This window comes from Hypanus sabinus, chromosome 1, assembly GCF_030144855.1.
Source record: "Hypanus sabinus isolate sHypSab1 chromosome 1, sHypSab1.hap1, whole genome shotgun sequence".
Classification (NCBI taxonomy): Eukaryota; Metazoa; Chordata; class Chondrichthyes; order Myliobatiformes; family Dasyatidae; genus Hypanus; species Hypanus sabinus.
The window spans coordinates 212853421-212880146 of record NC_082706.1 but is presented as its reverse complement, the minus strand read 5'-3'; the positions used below and the strand labels follow the sequence as shown (position 1 = coordinate 212880146).

The window sequence follows — 26726 nt, the reverse complement described above, 5'->3', positions numbered from 1 at the left end:
CGATCAGCCAATGCTCCACCCACGCCAGTAACTTCCCTGTAATTCCATGGGCTCTTATCTTGATAAGCAGCCTTGTGTGCGGCACCTTGTCAAAGGCCTTTTGAAAATCCAAGTACATCGTGTCCACTGCATCTCCCTTGTCTACCCTGCTTTTAATTTCCTCAAAAAATTGCAGTAGGTTTGTCAGGCAAGATTTTCCTTTAAGGAAACCATGCTGGCTTTGGCCTATCTTGTCATGTGCCTCCAGGTACTCTGTAATCTCATCCTTAATAATTGATTCCAACAACTTCCCAACCACTTATATCAGGCTAACAGGTCTATAGTTTCCTTTCTGCTGCCTCCCGCCCTTCTTCAATAGCAGAGTCACATTTACAATTTTCCAGTCATCCGGTACAATACTAGAATCTATTGATTCTTGAAAGATCATTATTAATGCCTCTGCAATCTCTCCAGCTACTTCCTTCAGTACCCGAGGGTGCATTCCATCAGGTCCAGGAGATTTATCCGCCCTCAGACCATTAAGCTTCCTGAGCACCTTCTCAGTCATAATTTTCACTGCACAAACCTCACTTCCCTGACACTCTTGAATGTCTGGTATACTGCGGATGTCTTCCACTGTGAAGACTGATGCAAAATACACAATCAGTTCCTCTGCAATCTCTGCGTCTCTCATTACAATATCTCCAGCAACATTTTGTATTGGTCCTATCTAACCTCGACTCTCTTTTACCCTTTATATACAAAAAGCTTTTAGTATCTTCTTTGATATTAGTTTCCAGCTTCTTTTCATAATTCACCTTTCCCTTCCTAATGACCTTCTTAGTTTCCTTCTGCAAGTTTTTAAAAGCTTTCCAATCTTCCATCTTCCCACTGGCTTTGGTTTCCTTGTATGACCTCTCTTTTGCTTTTTCTTTGGCTCTGACTTCACTTGTCAGCCATAGTCCTTCTTCCATTTCAAAATTTCTTCTTATTTGGAATATATCTGTCTTGCGCTTCCCTCATTTTTCACAGAAACTCCAGCCATTGCTGCTCTGCTGTCCTTCCTGCTGGTGTCCCTTTCCAGTCAACTTTGGCCAGTTCCTCTCTCATGCCATTGTAATTTCCTTTTTTTCCACTGAAATGCCGACACATTGGAATTTAGTTTCTCCTTCTCGAATTTCAAAGTGAACTGGATCATGTTGTGATCACTGTTCCCTAAGAGAGAGCTGAGAGTGGATATAGGACCACCAGAAAATGAGGCCGGACAAATAATAATGGAGGACAACGAGGCAACAGATGAACTGATTCAGTCTTCACTGTGGAAGATACTCGCAGTGTGCCAGATGTTGAAGTGCATGAGGGAAGAGAAGGAAATGTAGTTACCGTTACAAGCGAGAAGGTAACTAAGGTCTTTCAAAAAAGACACCCAGGCCAGATGAACTGCACACTAGGATTCTGAAAGAGGTGTCGCTAGAGATCGTGGAGGCATTAGTAATAATTGTTAAAAGATCATTGGACCCTGATATGGTGACAGAGGACTGGAAGATTGCAAATAGTAATGTAGAAAACCTACAGCACAGTACAGGCTCTTTGGCCCACAAAGCTGTGCAGATCATGTCCTTACCTGAGAAATGATTTAGGTTTACCCAAAGGCCTCTATTTTTCTGAGCTCTGTGTATCTGTCCAGGAGCCTCTTAAAAGACCCTATCATATCCGTTTCCACCACTGTCGCCGGCAGCCTATTCCACGTACTCACCACTCTCTGCATAAAAAACTTGCCCATGATATCTCCTCTGTACCTACTTCCAAGCACTTTAAAACTGTGCCCTGTTGTGCTAGCCATTTCAGCCCTGGGAAAAACCTCTGACTATCCACACGATCAGTGCCCCTCATCATCTTAAACACCTCTATCAGATCATCTCTCATCCTCTGTCACTCCAAGGAAAAAGGGCTGTGTTCACTCAACCTATTCTCATAAGGCATGCTCCCCAATCCAGGCAACATCCTTGTAAGTCTCCTCTGCACCCTTTCTATGGTTTCCGCATCCTTCCTATAGTGAGGCAACCAGAACTGAGCATAGTACTCTAAGTGGGGTCTGACCAGGTTCCTATATAACTGCAACATTACCTCTCAGCTCCTAAACTCAATCCCACGATTGATGAAGGCCAGTGCACCGTATGCTTTCTTAAATGTCACTCCATTCTTTAAGAAAAGAGGAAGGCAGCAGAAAGGAAATTATAGACCAGTTAGCCTGACCTCTATGGTTGGGAAGATGTTAGAGTCAATTAAGAATGAGGTGAGGGTGTACTTGGTGACACAGGACAAGATAGTACAAAGTCACAAACATGACGAAATCTGCAGATGCTGGAAATTCAAGCAACACACACAAAATGCTGGTGGAGCACAGCAGGCCAGGCAGCACCTATAGGAAGAAGTACTGTCAACATTGCAGGCCGAGACCCTTTGTCAGGACTAACTGAAAGAAGAGATAGTGAAAGATTTGTAAGTGGGAGGGGGAGGGGTGAAGCTGAGAGCTGGAAAGGTGATTGGCAAAAGGGATACAGAGCTGGAGAAGGGAAAGGATCATGGGACGGGAGGCCTAGGAAGAAAGAAAGGGGGAGGGGAGCACCACAGGGAGATGGAGAACAGGCAAAGAGTGATTGTGAGAGGGACAGAGAGAGGAAAAAAGAGAGAGAGAAAAGAAGAAAAAAAGGGAAAAAAAAATAAATAAGGGATGGGGTGAGAATGTGGAGTGGCCACACATTTTAATTGCACATCCCTTTCCCATTCTGATATGTCTATTCATGGCCGCCTCTACTGTCAAGTTGAAGCCACACTCAGGTTGGAGGAACAACCGTTCCTACCGTTTGGGTAGCCTCCAACCTGATGGTATGAACATTGATTTCACTAACTTCAGTTAAATCCCCCCTCCACTTCTTACCCCATCCCTTATTTATTATTTTTTCCCTTTTATACCTCCTTATATCAATGAGAACTTCCTGATGACCCCACTATAATGCATGAATTATTAAGGAAATTGAATGTTTCAAAATTATCACCTAATGAATGTTTCGTATTAGATGCTCATATTATGGAACAAGAAATAAAAGTTGCTATTTCTTTGATGAATTCAGGTAAAGCACCTGGCCCAGATGGCTACACAGTAGAATTTAAAAAATCCTTCTCTACTATACTTTCTCTCTGGTTATGTAGAATTTTTAAGGATGCATTATTTATAGGTAAATTACCACAATCTTTTTATGGTGCCTCTATTTCCTTAATGCTTAAAAAAGATAAAGATCCCACTTAATGCGCATCATACAGGCCTATATCCTCATTGAATGTGGATTCTAAGATTTTTTCTAAAATATTGGCAATTAGATTGGAGAATTAGTTGCCTCGATTTATTTCGGTTGACCAGACCAGATTTATTAAAAACCGTTATTCGTCCTTTAATATTAGGAGATTAATGAATATTGTTTGTACTCCTTCATCTAGAACTCCAGAATGTGTCATCTCATTGGATGTCGAGAAAGTGTTCGATAGATTTGAATGGCCATACTTATTTAGTATGCTTGAGGAATTTAATTTTGGCCTGCAATTTATATCTTGGATTAAATTGATATATTTCGGTACTTACCAATGATATAAGATCTCCTTTTTCTCAGTTATTTCGTGGCACTAGGCAAGGCTGTCCTCTTAGCCCATTGTTATTTGATATTGCCGTGGAATCTCTTGCTATTGCTGTTGATGACTCACCTACTATACTTGGCATTTCCCGTGGGAATGTGATACATAAGATCATTATATGCAGATGATTTGTTACTATATATTCTGAATCCTGAGAAATCCATTCCTGCTGTTATATCCTTTCTCGCTCAGTTTAGTAACTTTCTTGGTTACAAACTGAATCTTAAGAGTGAAATTTTCCCTTTAAATATGTAAGTTCCAATTTATAGACTTTTACCATTTAGATTGGTTACAGATTATTTTACTTATCTAGGTGTTAAAATCACTAAAAAAACATAAGGATTTATTTAACGCCAGTTTTTTACCTCTATTAGACCAGGTCAAACAATCGCTTACTAAATGGTCTTCACTGTTTATATCACTGATTGGTTGAATTAGTGCTATTAAGATGATTATTTTACCTAAATTTTTATATCTTTTCCAAGCAGTACCAATCTTTATTCCTAAATCCTTTTTTGATATTATTGACTTAAAAATTTCATCTTATATGTGGCAGAATAAAAATCCTAGATTAAGTAAAAAAATACTTGCAGAAATCCAAAAAGAACGGTGGCTTTGCACTGCTGAATTTAAGATTTTATTATTGGGCAATTAATATTCGATATTTAATATTTTGGACACATGCTGTGGATATTAATGTCAGTCTGCAATGGGTTAACCTTGAATGTAATTCTGCACAAGGATTTTCATTGGTTTCAATCTTAGGGACCTTGCTTCCCTTTGTTCTTTCTAAATTGAATAAACAATTGGTTAGTCCAATAATTAAACATGCATTGCGAATATGGTTTCAGTTTCGTAAATTTTTTGGCTTGAATAAATTTATTTTATCAAGTCCTATTATATCTAATTTTTTCTTTCAACCCTCTGTTACAGATCAAGCCTTTTTGGTATGGAAAACAAAGGGTATAATATGTTTTCGTGATTTCTTTTTGGATTAACTGTTTCATGTCATTTGAACAGTTGTCTAATAAATATAATTTGCCCAGATCACATTTTTTTAGATATCTACAGATCAGAGATTTTTTAAATACGATGTTACCTACTTTTCCAATTTCTTATCCAACTGATATCACAGAAAAAATTTTAGGCTTAAACCCTTATTAAAAGGGTTTAATAGCAATCATTTATGATATGACTATGAAAATAGTCAGATATATCTGATAAAAAATTTAAAATGAATGGGAGCAGGAGCTTCAACTTTCTTTACCTATAGAGAAATGGGAGAAAATCATTCAATTAGTTAACTTCTCTTCTATTTGTGCTAAACATACATTGATTCAGTTTAAAGTGGTGCATAGGGCTCATATGTCTAAAGATAAATTAGCTCACTTTTACTCTCATATAAATCCGATCTGCGATAGATGTCATTCTGAGGTAGCCTCTCTGACTCATATGTTTGGTCTTGTCCTCTTTTGGAAATATATTGGAAAGATATTTTTGATACATTCTCTACAGTTTTGTACATTGATTTACAACCTCACCCTATTACCACAATTTTCGGTTTACCAATGATTGATCTGCCCTCTTCAGCTTGGCGGATGATTGCATTCACTACTTTAATGACTAGAAGATCTATTTTATTGAATTGGAGAGAGATGAACCCCCCAACGACATCTCAATGGTCTTTCCAAACCATATCCTGTTTAAACTTAAAAAAAAATTAGAAGTGGTACCTTTGATCCCTCGGTTAAATTTGAAGAAACTTGGAGGCCATTTATCCAATACTTTCATAGAATATAATTTGACCTTTTCTGATTCCTTTATATTACTTATTAATTTGAGTAGAGAGTGGAGTTGACAACATCAATGACTTTATCCGATATAATGGAATAGCTCAGCTTTGTTTAGTTTAGTTTTAGTTTTATTTAGTTTATTTTGTTTTTGATTTTTCATTTGGGGCTTTTTTCCATCTTTTTATTTCTTTGTATCTTGTCTATATTAAGAGTTTGGGAGGTCAGTTATATTGGTGTTACCTATAGTTTCTACTCACGTGTATTAATTACCAACAATGTACTCCCACGCCCTTTGTATTATTATGACCAATATGTATTTGTTTTTGAAAATTTAATAAAAAATTGAAAAAGAAAGATGGGCCAAATGGTCTAATTCTGTTCCTATGTCTTATGGTCTTATAAGTCTGAGTCTTGAGTCTGCTCCGCCATTCCATCATGGCTCATTTATTATCCCTCTCAATCCCATTCTCCTGCTTTCTCCCCACCCTGACTAATCAAGAATTTATCAACTTGCACTCTAAGTCATCTGTGGCAATGTAGTCCACAGATTCAACATCCTCTGACTAAAGAAATTCCTCTTCATCTCTGTTCTAGATGGATGTCCTTCTATTCGGAGGCAGAGCCCTCTGGCCCTATGCTCTCCCACTCTAGGAAACATACTCTCCATGTTCACTGTATCAAGGCATTTCAACATTCGCTGGGTAGAACATAGACCATTCTGGTCCATGATGAAAGATCTCTGATGATGCTTGCACAATTTGTCTGTGTGTTCTCCCTCACAACCTGTCCAAGTTGGTATAATTTGGTTTACAGATATTTCACCAGAGAAAAAGAGGAATTTCTAAACATTAAACAAAAGATTGTGCAGATGCTGGAAATCCAGAGGAACACACAGTGACGTTTCAGTCCAAAAATAATATTTCTACATATTGTTTCTGGTGCAAAATTACCAAAGGAGTTTTATTTGAAACAGCAATTCTGTCCTCTACTGACCCGCAGGTTCAGAGACAGTTCCACAGTCAGTGTGGGTCGAACTGGACTACGGAGAGCAGAGTTTCATTGTGTGGTCTTGTTCCTTCCAGGCGCCGCTTGGTTTCTCAGCGTTCTTCATTGGAGACTCTAGAAGACATTGAGGAAAATGCCCCATTGCGGAGGTATGAAAATAACTGGTGAAAACAGAAGCACTCTTGAACTTGTGATGCAGTTCTAACGCTGTAGTATTATGATTCCTTCAGGTTGTCATCGGTGGTGGGGTGTGAGGGGCCATGATTGTGCTCCCAATGCATGCGTCTCAAACAGTCTATGACAACCAAGTCCAGCTCTTGTCCTTCACGTGTGACTTAACTACTGTAACCCTCAGGTTCAGCTGGCAGCTTACTCGAGGGGAAGACAGCCCTCAGCCCAGCCAAACCTCAGAAATCTTGTTTGGGTGGATGCTGTGTGATGTGTTCCCCTGTTACAAATCAGTACCCTGAAATAACAAACAGTACACAATATGCAATTAAATGATTGAGCTTTATAATTCTTAATTTGACTATAGGTTAGTAAAGAAACAAAAGAAAAAGAAAAGGGCCCATTTTAATGAGACAGTCTAATGTGTGCATTGGAGCTCATGTTTCCATCCATTCGTTCCCCATTGACCTTCTCCAAGTGTTGCGGGTCCTCGTACCCTCACTCTGTCCACTCCATCTGGTGGTCTACTAACTTTCTCTGCTCACATCTTCTCTCTGCATCTCTCCCCAACAAAAGACTGCAAAATCCCTTCTGACAAGAAAGAACAACATTCCTCTCATTGGATGGTGCACATTCCAAAGCCCGCATTATCTCTAGACATAACCCAAACATTGCTGCTACAGAGAAGCCATTACATTAGCAGTGGAACATTACAAAGAGGCCATTACATTAGCGGTGAAACCTTATAGCACGTTACACTTCTCAGCCCAGTGGAACTTTTTCTGATGACAGGAGAAGGGAAAAAGGTGGGTTACTGGCACCTTAAAACTATTCGCTTCGGGGCTCGTCAACCATAGTTAGCAGCTCATCTAGGAGAAGGAAAACTCTGATCTCAAACTTCCACTGTCTTGCGGCTATGGGGAAGGCATCAGGAGTAAACCCTGAGGAAAAATCCGGAGCTAAGGCAGTCCTGTGCAGTTCAATGCTGACTGGCAACTCTTGGTGCTTAAGTGTATCGGTCTGTGCTGCCCTTTAGATTCATCAGCTGTGTGGAGAGGAGGAGCCTGTGCAAGGGCAAGAGATTGCTCTGCATATCGTATTGGTCTGCCTTGCATATTATGTAGAAAGCTAGGACGTAACATCCATGGTCGACCCTGGCCAATGGAGGGTCTCAGTATTGTGAAACCACTCTTTTACCCAGAATGCAAGTGAATCACATCTGTTCCATCAAACTGCAATGTTGCAGACATGCCGAATTGTCGCCTCAGGTGGATTCGTCCCAACTCTACAAGGACGAATTGTTGATGCATTGAAGGATTACACTGCAAAAGATCCATTCTTCACAGAAAAGTGTACACTCGGGTGGCCTCTTTATTACATACCTCCTGTACCGAATGAAGTGATCACTGAGTGTACATTGGTGACCTTCTCCTGCTATGGCCCATCCACTTCAAGGTTAGATGTGTTGTGCGTTCAGAGATCCTCTTCTGCACACCACTGTTATTAAATATGTCTATTTGGTTTACTATTGCCTTCCTGTCAGCTTGAATCAGTCTGTCCATTCTCCTCTGATTCTCTTAGTAACAAGACATTTTCATCCACAGAACTGCAGCTCCCTGGATTTTTTTTGTTTTTCACACCATTCTCTATAAACCGTAGAGATTGTCGTGTGTGAAAATGCCAGTGATTAGCAGTTTCTGAGATACTCAAACCACCGTCTGGCACCAACAATCTTTCCATGGTCAAAGTCACTTAGCTCACATTTCTTTGCAATTTCTGATGTTTAATCTGAATAACAACTGAACCCCTTGACCATGTCAGCATGCTTTTACTCATTGAGTTGCTGCCAGCTGATTGGCTGATTCCAGTTGTCACTGAGTATGTAGGTTACTCATCCAATCTGCAAAGAGTGGTTCTGTAACTATCATGTGCTCTCCATGGGAATCAGTCTCGCTCACATTATCGATGTGGCTCTCACTGAGTTACTGAGGGTGGGAGGATCTGCTTTCAATCAGTATCATAATTGGTGTTGACCCTATGGAGCCACCAGTCTGGATTTCTCTCACACAGCAATTACTGAAGGTGGGAGTACTTCCTCTCACTCAGTCTCGTGACTTATGTTTAACTTGGTTTTTTTTTCCAGATGTCGGACTCTGTCAGGTTCCCCCAGACCAAAGAGCTTTAAGAAGATTCACTTTATCAAAAGCATGCGACAACACGACACCAGGAATGGCAGGTATGATGTACTTTTAAGAAAATAATTCAAAACAAAGTTTAATGTGAGTGCATGAACATTTTATCCAATGGTATTTTAATTTAGATGTCTCTGGACAATCCTCAGTATGTCTTGTCACTCAGCAACAGTGGTAATAAATAGATCAAAAGCAGACCAGTGGAGACAGAAGCTGCTGGAAGATCTTAGGTAATCTTATAGTATTGTGTAGTGTTTGATGGAATGATATAACTCTACATTAAATGTTAAAGATGGATACAGCTCCACAGCTCTTCCCCCATTGGATCACAACGTTGGTTCAGCTCATGCCCTTGTATAAGACCAAAGTACAGCAACAACCAGCCACCACCAAGATAGTAAAGAAATGGTCCCCTGAGGCACCTGTGACCTTGAAAGGCTGCTTTGAAGTGACTGGAATGTGCTTTGTGAACCATATGAGGAGGACATTAATGGACTTACTGATTTGTCTTTATTTATTTGTTTGAATTGAATTGAACTGACTATTACTTACACCCTTCATATATATGAGTAAAAATCTTTATGTGATGTCTCGACCTAAATGTGCAATGTACAATTTATAATAATTTATAATAAATTTTATGTACAATGGTATAGTCAATATGACATAGAAATACAGTTGCATCAGCATGAATTAATCAGTCTGATGGTCTGGTGGAAGAAGCTGTCCCGGAGCCTGTTGGTCCTGGCTTTTATGCTGTGGTACTGTTTCCCGGATGGTAGCAGCTGGAACAGTTTGTGGTTGGGGTGACTCGGGTCCCCAGTGATCCTTCGGACCCTTTTTACACACCTGTCTTTATAAATGTCCTGAATAGTGGGAAGATCACATCTACAGACGCACTGGGCTATCCGCATCACTTTCTGCAGAGTCCTGCGATTAAGGGAAGTACAATTCCCATACCAGGCAGTGATGCAGACAATCAGGATGCTCTGAATTGTGCCCCTGTGGAAAGTTCTTAGAATTTGGGGGCCCAGGCCAAACTTCTTCAACCGTCTGAGATGGAAGAGGTGCTATTGTGCCTTTTTCACCACACAGCTGGTATGTATAGACTATGTGAGATCCTCGGTGATGTTTATGCCGAGGAATTTAAAGCTCTTCATCCTCTCAACCCCAGATCCATTGATGTCAATAGTGATTAGCCTGTCTCCATTCCTCCTGTAATCCATAACCATCTGCTTTGTTTTTGCAACATTGAGGGAGAGGTTGTTTTCTTGACACCACCGTGTCAGGGTGATGACTTCTTCTCTGTAGGCCGCCTCATTATTATTTGAGATTAGGCCAATCAGTGTAGTGACTTCAGCAAATTAAATTAGTAGATTGGAGCTGTGGGTGGCGACACAGTCATGGGTATACAGAGAGTAAAGGAGGGGGCTTAGTACACAGCTCTGAGGGGCACCTGTGTTGTGGGTGTCACTAGCTAAGCCAGCATTTATTGCCCATCCCTAGCTGCCCTTGAGAAGGTGGTGATGAGCTGCCTTCCTGAACCGCTGCAGTCCCTGAAATGCAGGTCCACCCACAGTGCTGCGAGGGACTGTTATCTAAAGGCTCTTCTCCACCACAGAAGGAGGGCAGGGAGGGATTGAAACGTGCAGATGGAGCTAAAGGAGAAGATCAAGGGGCTAAAGAGGCATATGGGGGAAAGCTGGAGAACAAGCTTGTGCAGAGTAGCACACAGGAGGTGTGAAGAGGCATGCCCCTTCATCACTGGCTTCAATCAGGCTAGCTGTGAAGCCTCTGAATGCAGCTGTGAAAGGGCTGATGAGTTAATCCAATTCCTCTATAGTTGCCCTCCTGTTCACACCCCCTCAACACACCAGTCCTGGTGTCCAGGCATCCAATGCTCCCTCAGCACCAATGCCTACCCTCCAGTTCAACAATGTGGGTGAACAACACAGGCTACCAGTGTCTACATTCCCTCCTTGCCCTGCACCTGCCATCCACATACCAACTGCTACTGTCCCACCTTCCACCAACTCTCCAGTTATCATGGACTCACTACTGAGAAGGTGAGAAGGGCTCTGGGTAAAACTGAAACACGGCAAAGCATTGTGAGCAGACAGTGTGAACCCCACGGTCCTGAAGGAGTGTGCTGAGCAGCTGTGTGGAGTTCTTCAGGGCATTTTCAATCTGAGTCTTGGCCATTTGTGGCCGCAGTACCCAAGAAGGCCATACACAGGTCTTGAATGACTACCGTCTAGTGGCCCTGACCTCACACATTATGAAGACCCCAGAGAGGCTGGTCCTGGTCAGATCAGCCCTCGATCCCCTGCAGTTTGTCCACCGGGAGCACACTGGAGTCGACGATGCTGCTGTCTGCCTGCTGAACAGAGCCCACTCCTGTTTGGATAAGCAGAGCAGCACAGTGAGAATCATGATGCTTGATTTCTCAAGTGCCTTCAGTACCATACAACCCTCATTGCTGGGGTAAAAGCTGTTCAATGCAGGTTAGCACTTCCATTGTGTCCTGGATAATAGACTACCTGACCACAGTTTGTGTGGCTTCAGAGCTGTGTGTCAGACATGGCGATAAGCAGCACTGGGGCCCCACAGGGGACTGTACTGGCTCCCTTCCTGTTTACCCTGTATACCCCGGACTTCAGATACAACGCTGAGTCATGTCATCTGCAGAAAATCTCTGATGGCTCAGCAATAGTCGGGTGTATAAAGGGGTGGGGGGCAGTAGGGTGAATACAGGACCCTGGTGGAGGACTTTGTCAATTGGTGCAAGCTGAATCGTCTGCAGCTCAACATCAGTAAGACAAAGGAGATGGTGATGGACTTTAGGAAGACTAAGCCTGCACTGCTCCCTGTTACTATTGATGGTGAAGACGTGGATGTGGTGAGGACCTACAGGTACCTGGGGTGCACCTGCATGACAGACTTGAGTGGAGCACCGACACAGAGACTCTGTACTGGAAGGGCCAAGTTGCCTCTACTTCCTGAGGAGACCGAGGTTCTTTGAAGTATGCAGGCCTCTCCTTCACATGTTCATAGATCAATGCATTGAGTACAGGAGGTGGGATGCTATGTTGAAGTTGTATAAGATGTTGGTGAGGCCTAATTTAGAGTATTGTGTGCAGTTTTGGTCACCTACCTACAGAAAAGATGTAAATAAGATTGAAAGAGTGCAGAGAAAATTTACAAAGATGTTGTCAAGACTTGAGGACGCGAGTTATGAGGAAAGGTTGAATTGGTTTGGGCATTATTTCCTGGAGCACAGAAGAATGAGGGGAGATTTGGTAGAGGTGTACAAAATTATGAAGGATATAGATAGGTAAATGCAAGCATTTACACTGAGGTTGGATGAGACCAGAGCCAGAGGTCATTGGTTAAGGGCAAAAGGTGAAATGTTTAAGGGGAACACAAAGGGAAACTTCTTTATTCAGAGGGCGATGAGAGTGTGGAATGAGCTGCCAGTGGAAGTGATGCAATCAAGTTTGATTTCAACATTTAAGAGAAGTTTGGATGGGTACATGGGTCCCGGTGCAGGTCAACAGGAGTAGGCAGAATAATAGTTTGGTATGAACTAGATGGGCTGAAAGGCCTGTTTCTGTGCTGGTGTCCTCTATGACTTTGATTTGGTGCTCTTCACCCAGTGTCAACCTTCAGTCATTAATGAAGGTTACCATTGTTTGAGAAATGGCAGGGCAATTATTATCCCTGACATATGTTGTGAAATGTTTTTGGTTTGGGGCAGCAGTACAGTGCAATATGATGATAAACGATAATAAGAAATATGAAAAAAAAGTAAGTAATGCAAAAAGACAGCAAAATAGGTAGTATTCATGGACCATTCAGGAATCAAATAGCAGAGGGGAAGAAGCTGTTTCTAATACTTCGAGTGTGCACCTTCAGGCTCCTGTACCTCCTCCTTGATGGTAGAAATGAGAAGAGGGCATGTCCTGAGTGGTGAGGATACTATGCCACCCTGAGGCGCCACCTATTGAATGTCCTTGATGGTAGGGAGGCTTATAAGATAGTCCTGGAGTAATTTATCCATAAAATAGGTTTGTGATCCTCATTGTCATGGTTATCGTACAGCATATAAGAACATAAGACTACAAGACCATAAGACACAGGAGCAGAATTTTGCCATTCAGCCCATCGAGTCTGCTCCACCATTCCATCTGACTGATCGCGGATCCCACTCAACCCCATACACCTACCTTCTTACCATATCCTTTGATGTCCTGACCGATTAGGAAATGATCAACTTCCATCTTAAATATACCCATGGACTTGGCCTCCACCGCATTCAGTGAAGAGCATTCCACAGATTCAGTGCACTCTGGTTAAAAAAAATTCCTCAACTCTGTTCTGAAAGGTCACCACTCTATTTTGAGTCTATGCCCTTGAGTTCTTGATACCCCTACCGTAGGAAGCATCCTCTCCACATCTACCCTGTCTAGTCATCTCAATATTCAGTAGGTTTCTGTAACATCCCCACGCATTCTTCTGAATTATATTGAGTACAGGCTCAAAGCTGCTGCACGCTGCTTATGTTAACCCCTTCGTTCCTGGAATCATCCTCGTAAAACTCCTTTGGACTCTCCAAATGAAAATACATCCTTTCTGAGACATGAGACCCAAAACTATTGACAGTACTCTAAGTGTGGCCTGACTAGTGCCTTAAAAGAATCAGTATTATCTGCTTGTGTCTATATTCTATTCACCTTGACATAAATGCCAATATTGCATTTGCCTTCTTTACCACAGAATCAACCTGTAAAATAACTTTCTGGGATTCTTGCATATGGACTACTAAGTCCCATTACACCTCTGATGTTTGAACCTTCTCCCCATTTAAGTAATAGTGCTGACTATCATGCAATTCTAAACAATGTATTCCATTTGCCAATTTTTTTCCCCAATCTTGCAGTTTGTCTAGTCCTGCAGAAAATGCACTGCTTCCTCAACACTACCTACCCTTTCACCTATTTTCGTATCATCCACGAACTTTGTCACAAAGCCACCAATTCCTTTATCCAAACCATTGACAAACAATGTGAAATGTAGTGCTCCCAATACTGACCCTGAGGAACACCACTAGTCACTGGCAGCCAACAAGACAATGCCCTTTTTATTCCCACTTAATGCCTCCTGCCTCTCAGCCATTCCTCTATCCATTCTAATATCTCTCCTATAACCCCATAGAATTTTATCATGTGAAGCAGCCTTGAGAGTGGAGCCTTTTCAAATGCCTTCTGAAAATCCAAGTAAATGGCACTCACTGCCTCTCCTTTGACAACCCTGCTTGTTACTTCCTCGAAGAACTCTTAACAGATTTGTCAGGCATGATTTCCCTTTACAGAAACCATGCTGACTTTGCCTTACTTCATCATTAGTCTCCAAGTAGCTCAAACCCTCATCCTTAATACCAGACTCCAACCATTTCCCAACCACTGAGGATAGGCTAACTGGCCTGTAGATTCCTTTCTTTTGCCTTCCTCCCTTCTTGAAGAGTGGAGTGACATTTGCAATATCACTGATTGAATTCATACTGCAATTTGAGAGGGAGAAGCTCAAGTCAGATGTATCAGTGTTGCAATGGGGTAAAGGGAATTACGGAGACATGAGACAGGAGCTTGGTAGGAGCTTGAGAAAGGGAATTACGGAGACATGAGACAGGAGCTTGGTAGGAGCTTGAGAAAGGGAATTACGGAGACATGAGACAGGAGCTTGGTAGGAGCTTGAGAAAGGGAATTACAGAGACATGAGACAGGAGCGTGGACAGGAGCTTGAGAAAGGGAATTACGGAGACATGAGACAGGAGCATGGACAGGAGCTTGAGAAAGGGAATTACGGAAACATGAGACAGGAGTTTGGTAGGAGCTTGAGAAAGGGAATTACGGAGACATGAGACAGGAACTTGGTTGGAGCATTAGAGGAGCATACTGTCAGGGATGACAGCAGAGCAGAGAGGGCTGAAATTTCTGGGAATAGTTTACAAGGCGCAGGATAGTTATGTTCCAAAGAAAACATTGTTCTCAAATGGCAGGGGTAGGCAACAGTGGCTGACCAGGGAAATTAAGGTCTGCATAAAAGACAAGGAAAGAGCATGTAGGTAACAAAAGTGAGTGGGAAGTTGGATGATTGGGAAGCTTTTAAAATCCAACAAAAGACAACTAAGAAAACTATAAGTATGGAAAAGATGAAATATGAGGGAAACTAACCAATAATATAAAACAGGTTAAAGAATAAAAGGGGAGTTATTATTGGACCACTGGAAAATAATGGGGGACAAAGAAATGGTAGATGAACTTAATGGGTACTTTGCATCTGTCTTCACTGTAGAAGACATTAGCAATGTATCAGAGGTCAGTGAGTGTCCTGGAGCAGGAGTGAGTGCCATTGCTATTACAAAGGAAAAATGCTAGGCTTTACTCTGGAGAGTAGCTCCAATTAAGGGAGCTAGGAGAGAAGGAGGATGAGAGGAGACAGGATAGAGGTATACAAGATATTAAGAGGAATAGACAGAGTGGACAGCCAGCACCTCTTCCTCAGGGCACCATTGCTCAATACAAGAGGACATGGCTTTAAGGTAACGGGAGGGAAGTTCAAGGGGGATAAAGAGGAAGGTTTTTCACTCAGAGAGTGGTTGGTGCGTGGAATGCACTGCCTGAGTCAGTGGTGGAGGCAGATACACTAGTGAATTTTAAGAGACTACTAGACGGGTATATGGAGGAATTTAAGGTGGGAGGTTATATGGGAGGCGGGGTTTGAGGGTCGGCACATTGTGGGCTGAAGGGCCTGTAATGTGCTGTACTATTCTATGTTCTATGTTCTATATTTAAACTCAAAGGTCTTAAGGTGGATAAGTCACCTGGACCAGATGGACTAAGACCCAGAGTCCAGAGTGAGGTTGCTGAAGTCTATGGTCTTATATTATGATCACTGTCTCCTAAGGATTCCTTTACATTCAGCTTCCTTCTAAGATCTGGGTCTTTACACAACACCCAATCTAAGGTAGCTTTTCCCCAGTAGACTCAGGCACAAACTGCTCTTAAAAGCCACCTCGTAGGCATTCAACAAATTCCCTCTCTTGTGATGCGACGCCAACCTGATTTTCTCAATCCTCTTGCATATTGAAGTCCCCCATTACAATCGTCTCAATAACCTTATTACATACCTTTCCCACCTCCCTTTTTCTACCTATGTTGTAGGTACCAATATGTAGGACGACTTCTGGCTGCTCTCCCTCCCTTTTCAGGATATTGTGGATGTGTTCAGAAAGTTCGTGGACCCTGGCACCTGAGAGGCAAACTATCATCACTGTGTCTTTTTCTGTCAATAGAATTGATGTCTCCCTTTCTAGAGTCCCCTATTACTGCTGCCATTTTCTTCTGTTCCCTACCCTTCTGAGCCACAGGGTCAGACTCAGGACCTAATGGTCTGCATCCCAGGGTACTTAAGGAGGTGGCTCTAGAAATCGTGGATGCATTGGTAATCATTTTCCAATGTTCTATAGATTCAGGATCAGTTCCTGCAGATTGGAGGGTGGCTAATGTTGTCCCACTTTTCAAGAAAGGAGGGAGAGAGAAAATAGGGAATTATAGACTGGTTAGCCTGACATCAGTGGTGGGAAAGATGCTGGAGTCAATTATAAAAGAGGAAATTACAACACATTTGGATAGCAGTAGAAGGATCAGTCAGAGTCAGCATGGATTTATGAAGGGAAAATCATGCTTGACTGATCTTCTGTGACCGGTGGGGTACCACAAGGTTCGGTGCTGGGACCGCAGCTGTTTACAATATACATTAATGATTTAGATGAAGGGATTAAAAGTAACATTAGCAAATTCGCTGATGACACAAAGCTGGGTGGCAGTGTGAAATGTCAGGAGGATATTATAAGAATGCAGGGTGACTTAGACAGGTTGGGTGAGTGGGTAGATGCATGGCAGATGCACTTTAATGTAGATAAGTGTGAGATTATCCACTTTGGAGGCAAGAACAGGAAGGCAGATTACTATCTAAATGGGGTCAAGTTAGGAAAAGGGGAAGTACAACGAGATCTAGGTATTCTTGTACATCAGTCAATGAAAGCAAGCATGCAGGTACAGCAGGCAGTGAAGAAAGCTAATGGCATGCTGGCCTTTATAACAAGAGGAATTGAGTATAGGAGTAAAGAGGTCCTTCTGCAGCTGTACAGGGCCCTGGTGAGACACCACCTGGAGTATTGTGTGCAGTTTTGGTCTCCAAATTTGAGGAAGGACATTCTTGCTATTGAGGGAGTGCAGCATAGGTTCAGAAGGTATGGCGGGACTGTCATATGTTGAAAGATTGGAGCGACTGGGCTTGTATACACTGGAATTTAGAAGGATGAGAGGGGATCTGATTGAAACATTTAAAATTATTAAGGGATTGGACACGCTGGAGGCAGGAAGCATGTTCCTGCTGATGGGTGAGTCCAGAACTAGAGGCCACAGTTTAAGAATAAAGGGTAAGCCATTTAGAACAGAGATGCGGAAAAACTTTTTCACCCAGAGAGTGGTGGATATGTGGAATGCTCTGCCCCAGAAGGCAGTGGAGGCCAAGTCTCTGGATGCATTCAAGAGAGAGTTAGATAGAGCTCTTATAGATAGTGGGGTCAAGGGATATGGGGAGAGGGCAGGAATGGGGTACTGATTATGTATGATCAGCCAGGATCACAGTGAATGGCGGTGCTGGCTAGAAGGGCCGAATGGCCTACTCCTGCACCTACTGTCTATTGTCTATTGACTCAGTGTCAGAGGCACGGCCACTGTTACTTCCCCCAAGTTGGTTGTTCCCCCCCAACAGCACTCAAAATAGAGTACTCATTGTTGAAGGGGACAGCCACAGGGGTGCTCTCCATTATCTGACATTCTTCCTTCCCTCTTGTGACAGTCTCCAATTTATCTGAATCCTGCAGCCTTGGGGTGACTATCTTACTGTAGCTCCCGTCTATCACTGCTTCATAAACAACCTAAGGTCATCAAGGTGCAGCTCTAGTTCTGCAACAGAGATTCTGAGGACACTGGCTCTGTAGACATACCCACTATTCTTTCCCGAGTTAAATAAGAAAAAAAGAAATGAATAAGGAATAAACTTCCCTATTTACTTTGTGTTTGGCTGTTCTCAGCATAGCCTTGTTGAGCCAAAGTCTTACTGCTGTGACTCAGACCACTCCAATGACAGCCAGTCTGACAATGGCCGCTCCACTAGATGGAATTCCTCTTTTGTGGAGACTGGGCTTTGAAAGCTTTTTGCCGGATCTGTGCGGGAGGGAATGCTTCAGTTGCCTCTGTGGAGTGCTCCAGTCAAGACCATAAGACATAGGAGCTAGATTAGGGCATTTGTCCCATCGAGTGTGCTCTGCCATTCAACCATGGCTAATCTTTTTTTTATCAGCTCCTCTGCCCCACTCTCTGGCCTTCTGTCCGTAACCTTTAATGCCAAGGCCAATCAAAAACCTATTAATCTCTGCCTTAAATACACCCAACAACCTGGCCTCAATAGCTGTCTGTGGTAGCAAATTCCACAAAATTGTAGTCAACATGGTGAGTATCAGTGCATTAGGGATGCAGAATCAAAAGGGCAACAAATACAGTACTCAAAGTGTTATATCTCAGTGTATGGAGATTAAGAAATAAAGTGGATGATCTTTTACAGATTGTTCGGTATGATGTGTTGTGGCCATCACTGAATCATGTCTGAAGGATGGTTGTTGTTGGGAGCTGAATGTCCAAGGTCACATGTTGTATGGGAGATCGAAGGGATAGGAAGGCAGGCAGAGGGTTGGCACGGCTCTGCTGGTAAATAATGGCATCAAATCGTTAGAAAGATGTGACGTAGGATCAGAAGATGGTGAATCCTTGTGGATTGAGTTTAGAAACTACAAGGGGATTGGACCCTGATGGCAGTTATATATATGCCTCTCAACGCGTGGATACAGATTACACCGGGGAATAGAAAGGACACGTCAAATTTGCAATGTTATTATAGTCTTGGGAGATTTGAACATGCAAGTAGATTGGTTAAAATCTGGTTGGTAAAGCATCTCAAGAGTGTGAGTTTGTTGAATGCCTGTGCGATAGTTTTTTAGAACATTTTGTCAGTGAGTCTACTAGGGAATCAGTTATAGTGGATTGTGTGTTATGTAATGATTTAGAGGTGATTAGGAAGCCTAAGCTAAAGGAACCTTACATTGACGAAGGTAGAGCTGTAGATACAGTGTATATGGATTTTAGTAAGGCATTTCATAAGGTTCAGAAAATAAGAAGGCATGGGATCCAAGGAGATCTAGCTTTGTGGATCCACAATTGGCTTGCCCACAGAAGGCAAAGGATAGTTGTAAATGTTTCGTATTCTGCATGGAGATCAGTGACAAATTGTGTTCTGCAGGGATCTGCTTTGCAACCCCGTCTCATTTGTGATTTTTATAGCTGACCTGGATGAAGAGGTAGAAGGGTGGGTTAGTAAGTTTGCTGATGACATAAGAAGGTTGGGGGCGTTGTGGATAGTCTAGAGGGCTGTCGGAGGTTACAGCAGGACATTGATAGGATGCAGAGCTGGGCTGAGAAGTGGCAGATGGTGTTCAACTCAGATAAATGTGAAGTGGTTCATTTTGATAGGTCAAATATGATGGCAGAATATAGTATTATTGGCAAGATGCATGGCAGTGTGGAGGATCAGAGAGAGGGTCCATGTCCCAGTCTACATTGATAGATTCACAGCTCAGAGAGGGTCAACATGTGCCAGTCTACATTGGTGTACTCACAATGGAGAGAGAGAGTAACCATGTGCCAGTCTACATTGATGGGTTCACAGTGGAGAGAGGATGAACTTGTCCCAGTCTACATTGATAGATTCACAAGACAGAGAGGGTGAAAATGTCTCGTCTACGTCGATAGATTCACAGTGGAGAGAATGAACAGATTTACCTGTCCTGTGGCCATCACATGGATGCAAGTACAAGGCTTCAGTTTCTTTACATTCTGAGGAGGTTAAGGGCATTCTACTTGTCGCTACGCAGCAACTTCTACAGATGTGCTGTGGAAAGTATCCCGACAGGTTGCACTACAGTCTGGTATAGCAATTCAGATGCAGAGAAAGTGCAGAGAGTAGTCGACTGCCCAGTATATCATGGACACATCCATTCCCACAATCGGTACTATCTACAGGAGGCAGGGCTACAAGGAAGCAATAACTATCTTCAAAAATCCCCACCATCCAGGCCACTGCATCTTCTCACAGCTGCCACTGGGCAGGAGTTACAGAAGCCTGAAGTCCCACACCACCAGGTTCAAGAACAGCTGTTCCCTTAAACCATCCAGATCTCGAACCACCATCAAATCACTAACCACTACCTCAGTACAGCAACACTGATTATTTTGATCAATCTGCACTACAATCAATCTCTTGTATTTTAATTGTGTTTGTTCTATGTATAATTTCTGTTTTCGTTGTGCATGCTGCTTATCTGATGCAGCATTCCTGCAACAGTACCTGCGATGGTGCTGCAAGTGTTTTTCGTTGCCCCTCTTCACAAGTACTTCAACCATATAACAGAATTAGGCCATTCAGCCCCTTGAGTCTGCTCTGCCATTCCATCATGGCTGATCCCAGATTCCACTCAATGCCATACACCTCCCTTCTTGCCATATCCTTTAATGCCCTGACCAATCAGAAAACAATCAACTTCAGCTTCAACTATACCCATGGACTTGGCCTCCACTGCAGTCTGTGACAGAGCATTCCACAGATTCACCACCCTCTGAATTCCTCCTTACCTCGGTTCTAAAGGGTCACCTGTAGTTCTGGATACCCCACCATATGAAACATCCTCTCCACATCCACTTTATCTCGTCCTCTCAACATACTTGAGACAATAAAACTTGACCTTGACTAAACACTTGTCGTCAGTCCTTCTTTAAAGCATCACGCTGGTTACTGCAGGCTCTTCTGCAGATTTCCAGAACAAACAAATTTAAATTCTATGAGAAAAGCACACTATTCATTCACTAGCCAGTTTACATGGGTATGTGTTGAAACTAACAAATAGATTACTAAACCACAGTTTACAGGGTATCAAAAGGGGTGCTTTCCTAGAAAGTTGTAGTTGTATGAGTTTGTATGTTAGATTTTCCACAACTCTGTCTGCCTGACCATCTCTCTCTCTCTCTGTCTCTCCATGTGTATCCCTCGCTCTATCTCTGTCTGCGTCTGTCTGTCTTTCTTTCTGTCTCTCTGTCTCTCTCTGTCTCTGTGTCTGTCTGTCCAACTCTCTCGCTGTCTGTCTCTCTTTGTCTCTTTCTGCCCCTCACTCATTGTCTATCTGTTCCTCTGTCTGCCTTGCTCTCTGTCTTACAACAGATGTGCTGGCATTGGAGAGGGTCCAGAGGAGGTTCACAAGGATGATTTCAGGAATGAAAGGGTTATCATATTGGCAACATTTAATGGCTCTGGGTCTGTACTCACTGGAATTCGGAAGGATGAGGGAGGATCTCATTGAAACCTTTCAAATGTTGAAAGGCCTAGACAGAGTAGATGTGGAAAGGATGTTTCCCATGGTGGGAGAGTCTAGAACAAGAGGGCACAGCCTCAGGATAGAGGGGAAGCCCTTTCAAAACAGAGATGTGGAGAAATTTCTTGAACCAAAAGATGGTGAATTTGTGGAATTTGTTGCCACATGCAGCTGTGGAGGCCAGGCCGTTGGGTGTGTTTTTGATTGGACATGGCATTGAAGTTTATGGAGAGAAGGAGGAGATAGAGAAAAAGATCAGCCATGATTGAATGGCGGAGCAGATTTGATGCACCAGATGGCCTAATTCTGCTCCTATGTCTTATGGTCTATGGTCTAATAAGTGCACTTCATTCCATGTAATATGATGATCGTGATGCAGTCAGTGTAGTATGAGTGTAATACAGTCAGTGTAATTTTATGAGTGTAATGCAGTTAGTGTAATATAATGAGTGTAATCCGGTCAATGTAATATAGTCAGTGTAATATAATGAGTATAATGCGGTCAGTGTAATATAATGAGTGTAATGTAGTCAATGTAATATCATGAGTGTAATGTGGTTAGTGTAATATAATGAGTGTAATACAGTCAGTGTAATTTTATGAGTGCAGTAATATAGTAATATAATGAGAGTAACCCTGTCAGTTTAATATAATGAGTGTAATGCAGTCAATGTATTATAATGAGAGTAATGTGGTCCGTGTAATATAATGAGAGTAGCCGGTCTGGGCAATGGCTGAGTCATCTGTCAAGACTCTTATGGATACTGTACTGACAGATCAAATCTTGTCTTCACATTTGGGTAATTAATTATTTCTTCCAGTACAGTTGTTCTGTCAACATCCAATAATGTGGGTGATTAAAGACAATTAATATTTGGTGAATAGTGATAAAATCAGCTGTGAAATCAGTTTTCCTCTGTTAAACTGAATTATTTTACTTTGTCTCTGTGTGCTTGTCAACAGTAATATGGTCAAGGTTGGCAGACTGTTAGAAACAGTCCGTTTTTATGGTTGTTTGTGTTTTGGACCTTGAGCAAACTGAGATTATCTACTTGCCATAAACACAAGGGATTCTACAGATGCTGGAAATCCAGATCAACACATGCAAAATACTGTAGGAACTCAGCATTTAAGGCTGTCCTCTATGGAGAGGACATTTTGGACTGAGACCCTTCATCAGGATCTTTCTTATTCAGAATTGAGCTTTTGAATAGTTCTGATTGCTTGGGGGTTGCACCTCTGTACCAGTAGCCAATTCCACATGGTGACACTGAAAGTTCACAGCTGTCCTGCAGAGGTATTATGTAATATACAGAAATCACAACACTGTGGGCTGAAGAGTCTGTAATGTGTTGTTTTCTGTCTTTATTTGGGTGTAACCACTAAGCCACACTACCCAATAACCCGCCTACTCAACCCTCACCCTATCACGGGACATTGTACAATACCCAATTTAACCTACCAGCCGATGTGTCTTTGGACAATGGGAGGAATTGGGAGCACCCGGAAGAAAGCCCACGGGGTCATGGGGAGAATGTACAGAGGATGCAAGGATTGAACTCTGAACTCTGGGATGCCCTGAGTGTTGTGCTAACTGCTACATGTGTATTAATCTATGATTAAGCTAGTCAAGCAGTGTGACCTGCAGTCGTTCTAGAGGTTTTGGGAGGATTTCTGCAAGCAGAGCATCACCTCTGTCTCCCAAAAGTGGCCAGTAGTGTACTGGTGAAAGGTGCCTCAGGTTGGACCTTAAAACCCCAGGACAAGGGGGAAAACAAGGGGCAACTCTCCCCCAACCCTACATCCAATTCCTCCATCACTGTGCTGCTGACAAGTGTGGGTTCCTGCGTCCTGTTGTTGTGGAGGTTGTGGCACATTGAACACTACAGGCCCTTCAGCCCACGATGTTGTGCAAACCTTTTAACCTACTCCAAGATCAATCCAACCATTCCCTCACACTTTCCCTCCATTTTTCTATCATCCGTGTGCCCATCTAAGAGTTTTATAAATGTCCCTAATGCATTGGTCTCTACCACCACCCCATCAGGGTGTCCCACACACCCATCCATCTCTGTGTAAAAAATCCTCAGATGTGCCAGAGATGGTGGTGGAAGTGGATACAATAGGGTCTTTAAGAGACTCTTGGACAGATACATGGAGCATAGAGAGCTATGCAGTAGGGAGATTCTAGGCAGTTTGTGGAATAGGTTACATGGTCAGCACAACATTCTGGGCCGAAGGGCCTGTAATGTGCTGTAGATTTCTTCATTCTGTGTTCTATATCTCCCCTATACTTTCCTCCAGTCATCTTAAAATAATGCCCCTTTGTATGAGGCATATCCGCCCTGGGGAAAAGTCTCTGGCTTAACTTGATCGATGCACCTTATTAACTTGTATACCTCGATTGTCACCCCTCATGCTCCTTTACTCCAGAGAGAGATGCCCTGATCTTATCCTCAGAAGACATGCTTTCTATAAAGGAAGTATAGTATATATCCTCTGCACTCTCTCTAAAGCTTCCACAGCCTTGATAAGGCTGTAAGAATATTAGCCAGTAGATAACTTGGCCTTTCTCTTTATGAAACTTGGCAGATAATAAGACAATAAGACCGTAGGATATAGGAGCAGAATTAGGCCATTTGGCCTATCAAGTCTGCTCCAGCATTTCATCATGGCTGATCCAATTTTCCTCTCAGCCCCAATCTCCTGCTGTCTCTTGTAACACTTCTTGTCCTGACTAATCAAGAATTTATCAACCTCTGCCTTAAATGTACATAAAGACTCTGCCTCCACAGCTGCCTATGGCAAAGGATTCCCCAGATTCACCTTTCTGGCTGGAAAAATTCCTTCTCATCTCTATTCTAAAATTCCTTCTCATCTCCGTTCTAAAAGGATTCTGCGTGGAGGCTGGGGACCAGTGGTGTGCCACAGGGGTCTGTTCTGGGAGCTCTCCTCTTTGAGATTATTATAAATGACCTGGATGAAGAAGAGGAAGGGTGGGCTAGTAAGTTTGCTGATGATACAAAGATTGGAGGTGTTGTGGATAGCCTGGAGTATTGTCAGAGGTTACAGCGGGACATCCATAGGATGCAGAACTGGGCTGAGAAGTGGCAGGTAGAGTTCAACCCAGATAAGTGTGAGGTGGTTCATTTTGATGTATCAGATTTGAAGACAGAATATAGCATTAATGGTAAGATGCTTGACAGTGTGGAGGATCAGAGAAATCTTGAGGTCCATGTCCATAGGACACTCAGAGCTGCTGTGCAGGTTGACAGTGTTGTTAAGAAGGTGTATGGTGCATTGGCCATCGACCAAGGGATTGAGTTCAAGAGTTGTGAGGTAATGTTGCCTTGGTCAGACCCCACTTTGAGTTCAGTCTGGTCACTTTACTACTAGAAGGATATGGTTAATATGGAGAGAGTGCAGAGGAGATTTACAAGGACATTGCCTGGATTGGGGAGCATACTTTATGAGAATAGGTTGAGTGAACTCGGCCTTTTCTCCTTGGAGCGACGGAGGATGAGAGGTGATCTGAAAGAGGTGTACAAGATGATGAGAGGCATTGATCGTGTGGATAGTCAGAGGCTTTTTTCCCAGGGCTGAAATGGCTAACACCAGGGGGCATAGTTTTAAGGTGCTTGGAAGTAGGTAGTGAGGGGATGTCAGGGGTAAGTTTTTCATGAAGGGAGTGGTGATTGTGTGGAATGGGCTGCCAGCGACGGTGGTAGAGGCGGATATAATAGGTCTTTTAAGAGACTCCCGGATAGGCACATGGAGTTTAGAAAAATAGAGGGCTGTGAGTAACCTCAGGTAACTTCTAAAGTGAGTTTGTCTTGAGGGCTTCTTTTTAAGCTCCATCGTTGCCCCTGGTACATTACATAACACCCAGTCCAGTACAGCTGATCCCCGAGAAGGCTCAATGACAAACTGCTCTGAAAAGCCACCTTGTAGGCATTCAGCAAACTCACTCTCTTGAGATCTATTACCAATTTGATTTCACACTCGACCTGCATGTTGAAGTCTCCCATGCATATCATAACATTGCCCTTTTTGACCTGCCTTTTCTATTTCCTGTTGTAATCTGTAATTCACATCCCAGCTACTGTTGGGAGGCCTGTATATAACGGTCACCTGGGTCAAAAGACAATGTCTTAGAAAGGGACCATCTGTCTTTAAGGACCCCCATCACCCAGGACATGCCCTCTTCTCATTGCTACCATCAAGGAGATGGTACAGGAGCTGAAGACACACATTCAACATTATAGGAGTCTTCCTGTCTGTCATCAGATTTGAGAATGGACGTTGAACCCATGAACACTACCTCACTATTTTACTCTCTTTTTGCATTACTTATTTATTTTTTATATTTCCTTTCTCACTTAGAATATTTTTTTAATTATTATGTCTTGCACTATACCACCACAAAGCAACAAATGCCATGACATATGGTCGGGATAATAAACCTGATTTTGATTCTGATTTCCTGAGCTGTCTGGGCAGTACCTGGGACTGGTGACCCAAGGGTGGGAATGGATACCTCTCTCCTGGGCCCCAGTCAGAGGAGAGCCTCTCCAACGAATGCACTGATCCAGCTCTATGTAAAGCTATCAAACCCACCACTGCTGAGAGGAGAACCAGGGTCTCCCTCCCTCCTATTTGTGGCATTTACCGGGCTTGAGGATCCCTACAACCCATCCCACAATCTCTCTGACCCACTCCCATCAGGAGTACAGGAGCATCAGGACCAGGACTGCTAGACTGGGTAACAGCTTCTTCCCACAGGCTGTGAGACTAATCAGTACCCTGCCATCACTGAGGTCTCATCACTAGGACAGCGCACTGTTTACCGTTTACCTGTGCTGTGCACTACATGCATTTTGTATTATACTTTATTTTTTGGTTTATATGATACATGTTTTGTGAGTCACTGTGTACCAGAGAAACATTGTTTTGTTTGGTTGTATTTATGTGCAGTCAGTCAACAATCAACTTGAGCTTGAACTAGAACCCTGGACCTCACCCCGCCCTTGTGGCTATAAATAAGGAACCTACAAAGAAAATTAGAAAAACTACAGCACAATACAGGCCTTTGGCCCACAAAGCTGTGCCAAACATGTCCCTACCTTAGAACTACCTAGGCTTTACCCATAGCCCTCTAGTTTTCTAAGCTCCATGTATCCATCCAGGAATCTTGTAAAAGACCCTATTGTTTCCACCTCCACCACCGTTGCCGGCAGCTCATTCCACGCACTCACCGCTCTCTGCCTAAAAAAACTTACCCCTGACATCTCCCCTGTACCTACTTCCAAGCACCTTAAAACTGTGCCCTCTCGTGTTAGCCATTTCAGCCCT

General features: G+C 42.9%; 1 protein-coding gene across 3 annotated transcripts in view; it reads left to right on the top strand.

Annotated features, from left to right (window-relative positions):
• Window positions 1-26726, top strand: part of cables1 (Cdk5 and Abl enzyme substrate 1) — a 205404-nt gene that overhangs the window by 86957 nt on the left and 91721 nt on the right. For 2 of the 3 annotated variants that reach the window (XM_059985261.1, XM_059985267.1), the window contains exons 2-3: window positions 6545-6616; window positions 8779-8871. In XM_059985261.1, the coding sequence (XP_059841244.1) occupies window positions 6545-6616; window positions 8779-8871 (165 nt within the window). Of the gene's footprint in view, window positions 1-6544; window positions 6617-8778; window positions 8872-9013; window positions 9058-26726 lie in introns of those variants that run through there. The other variant, XM_059985273.1, reaches the window with a different exon arrangement.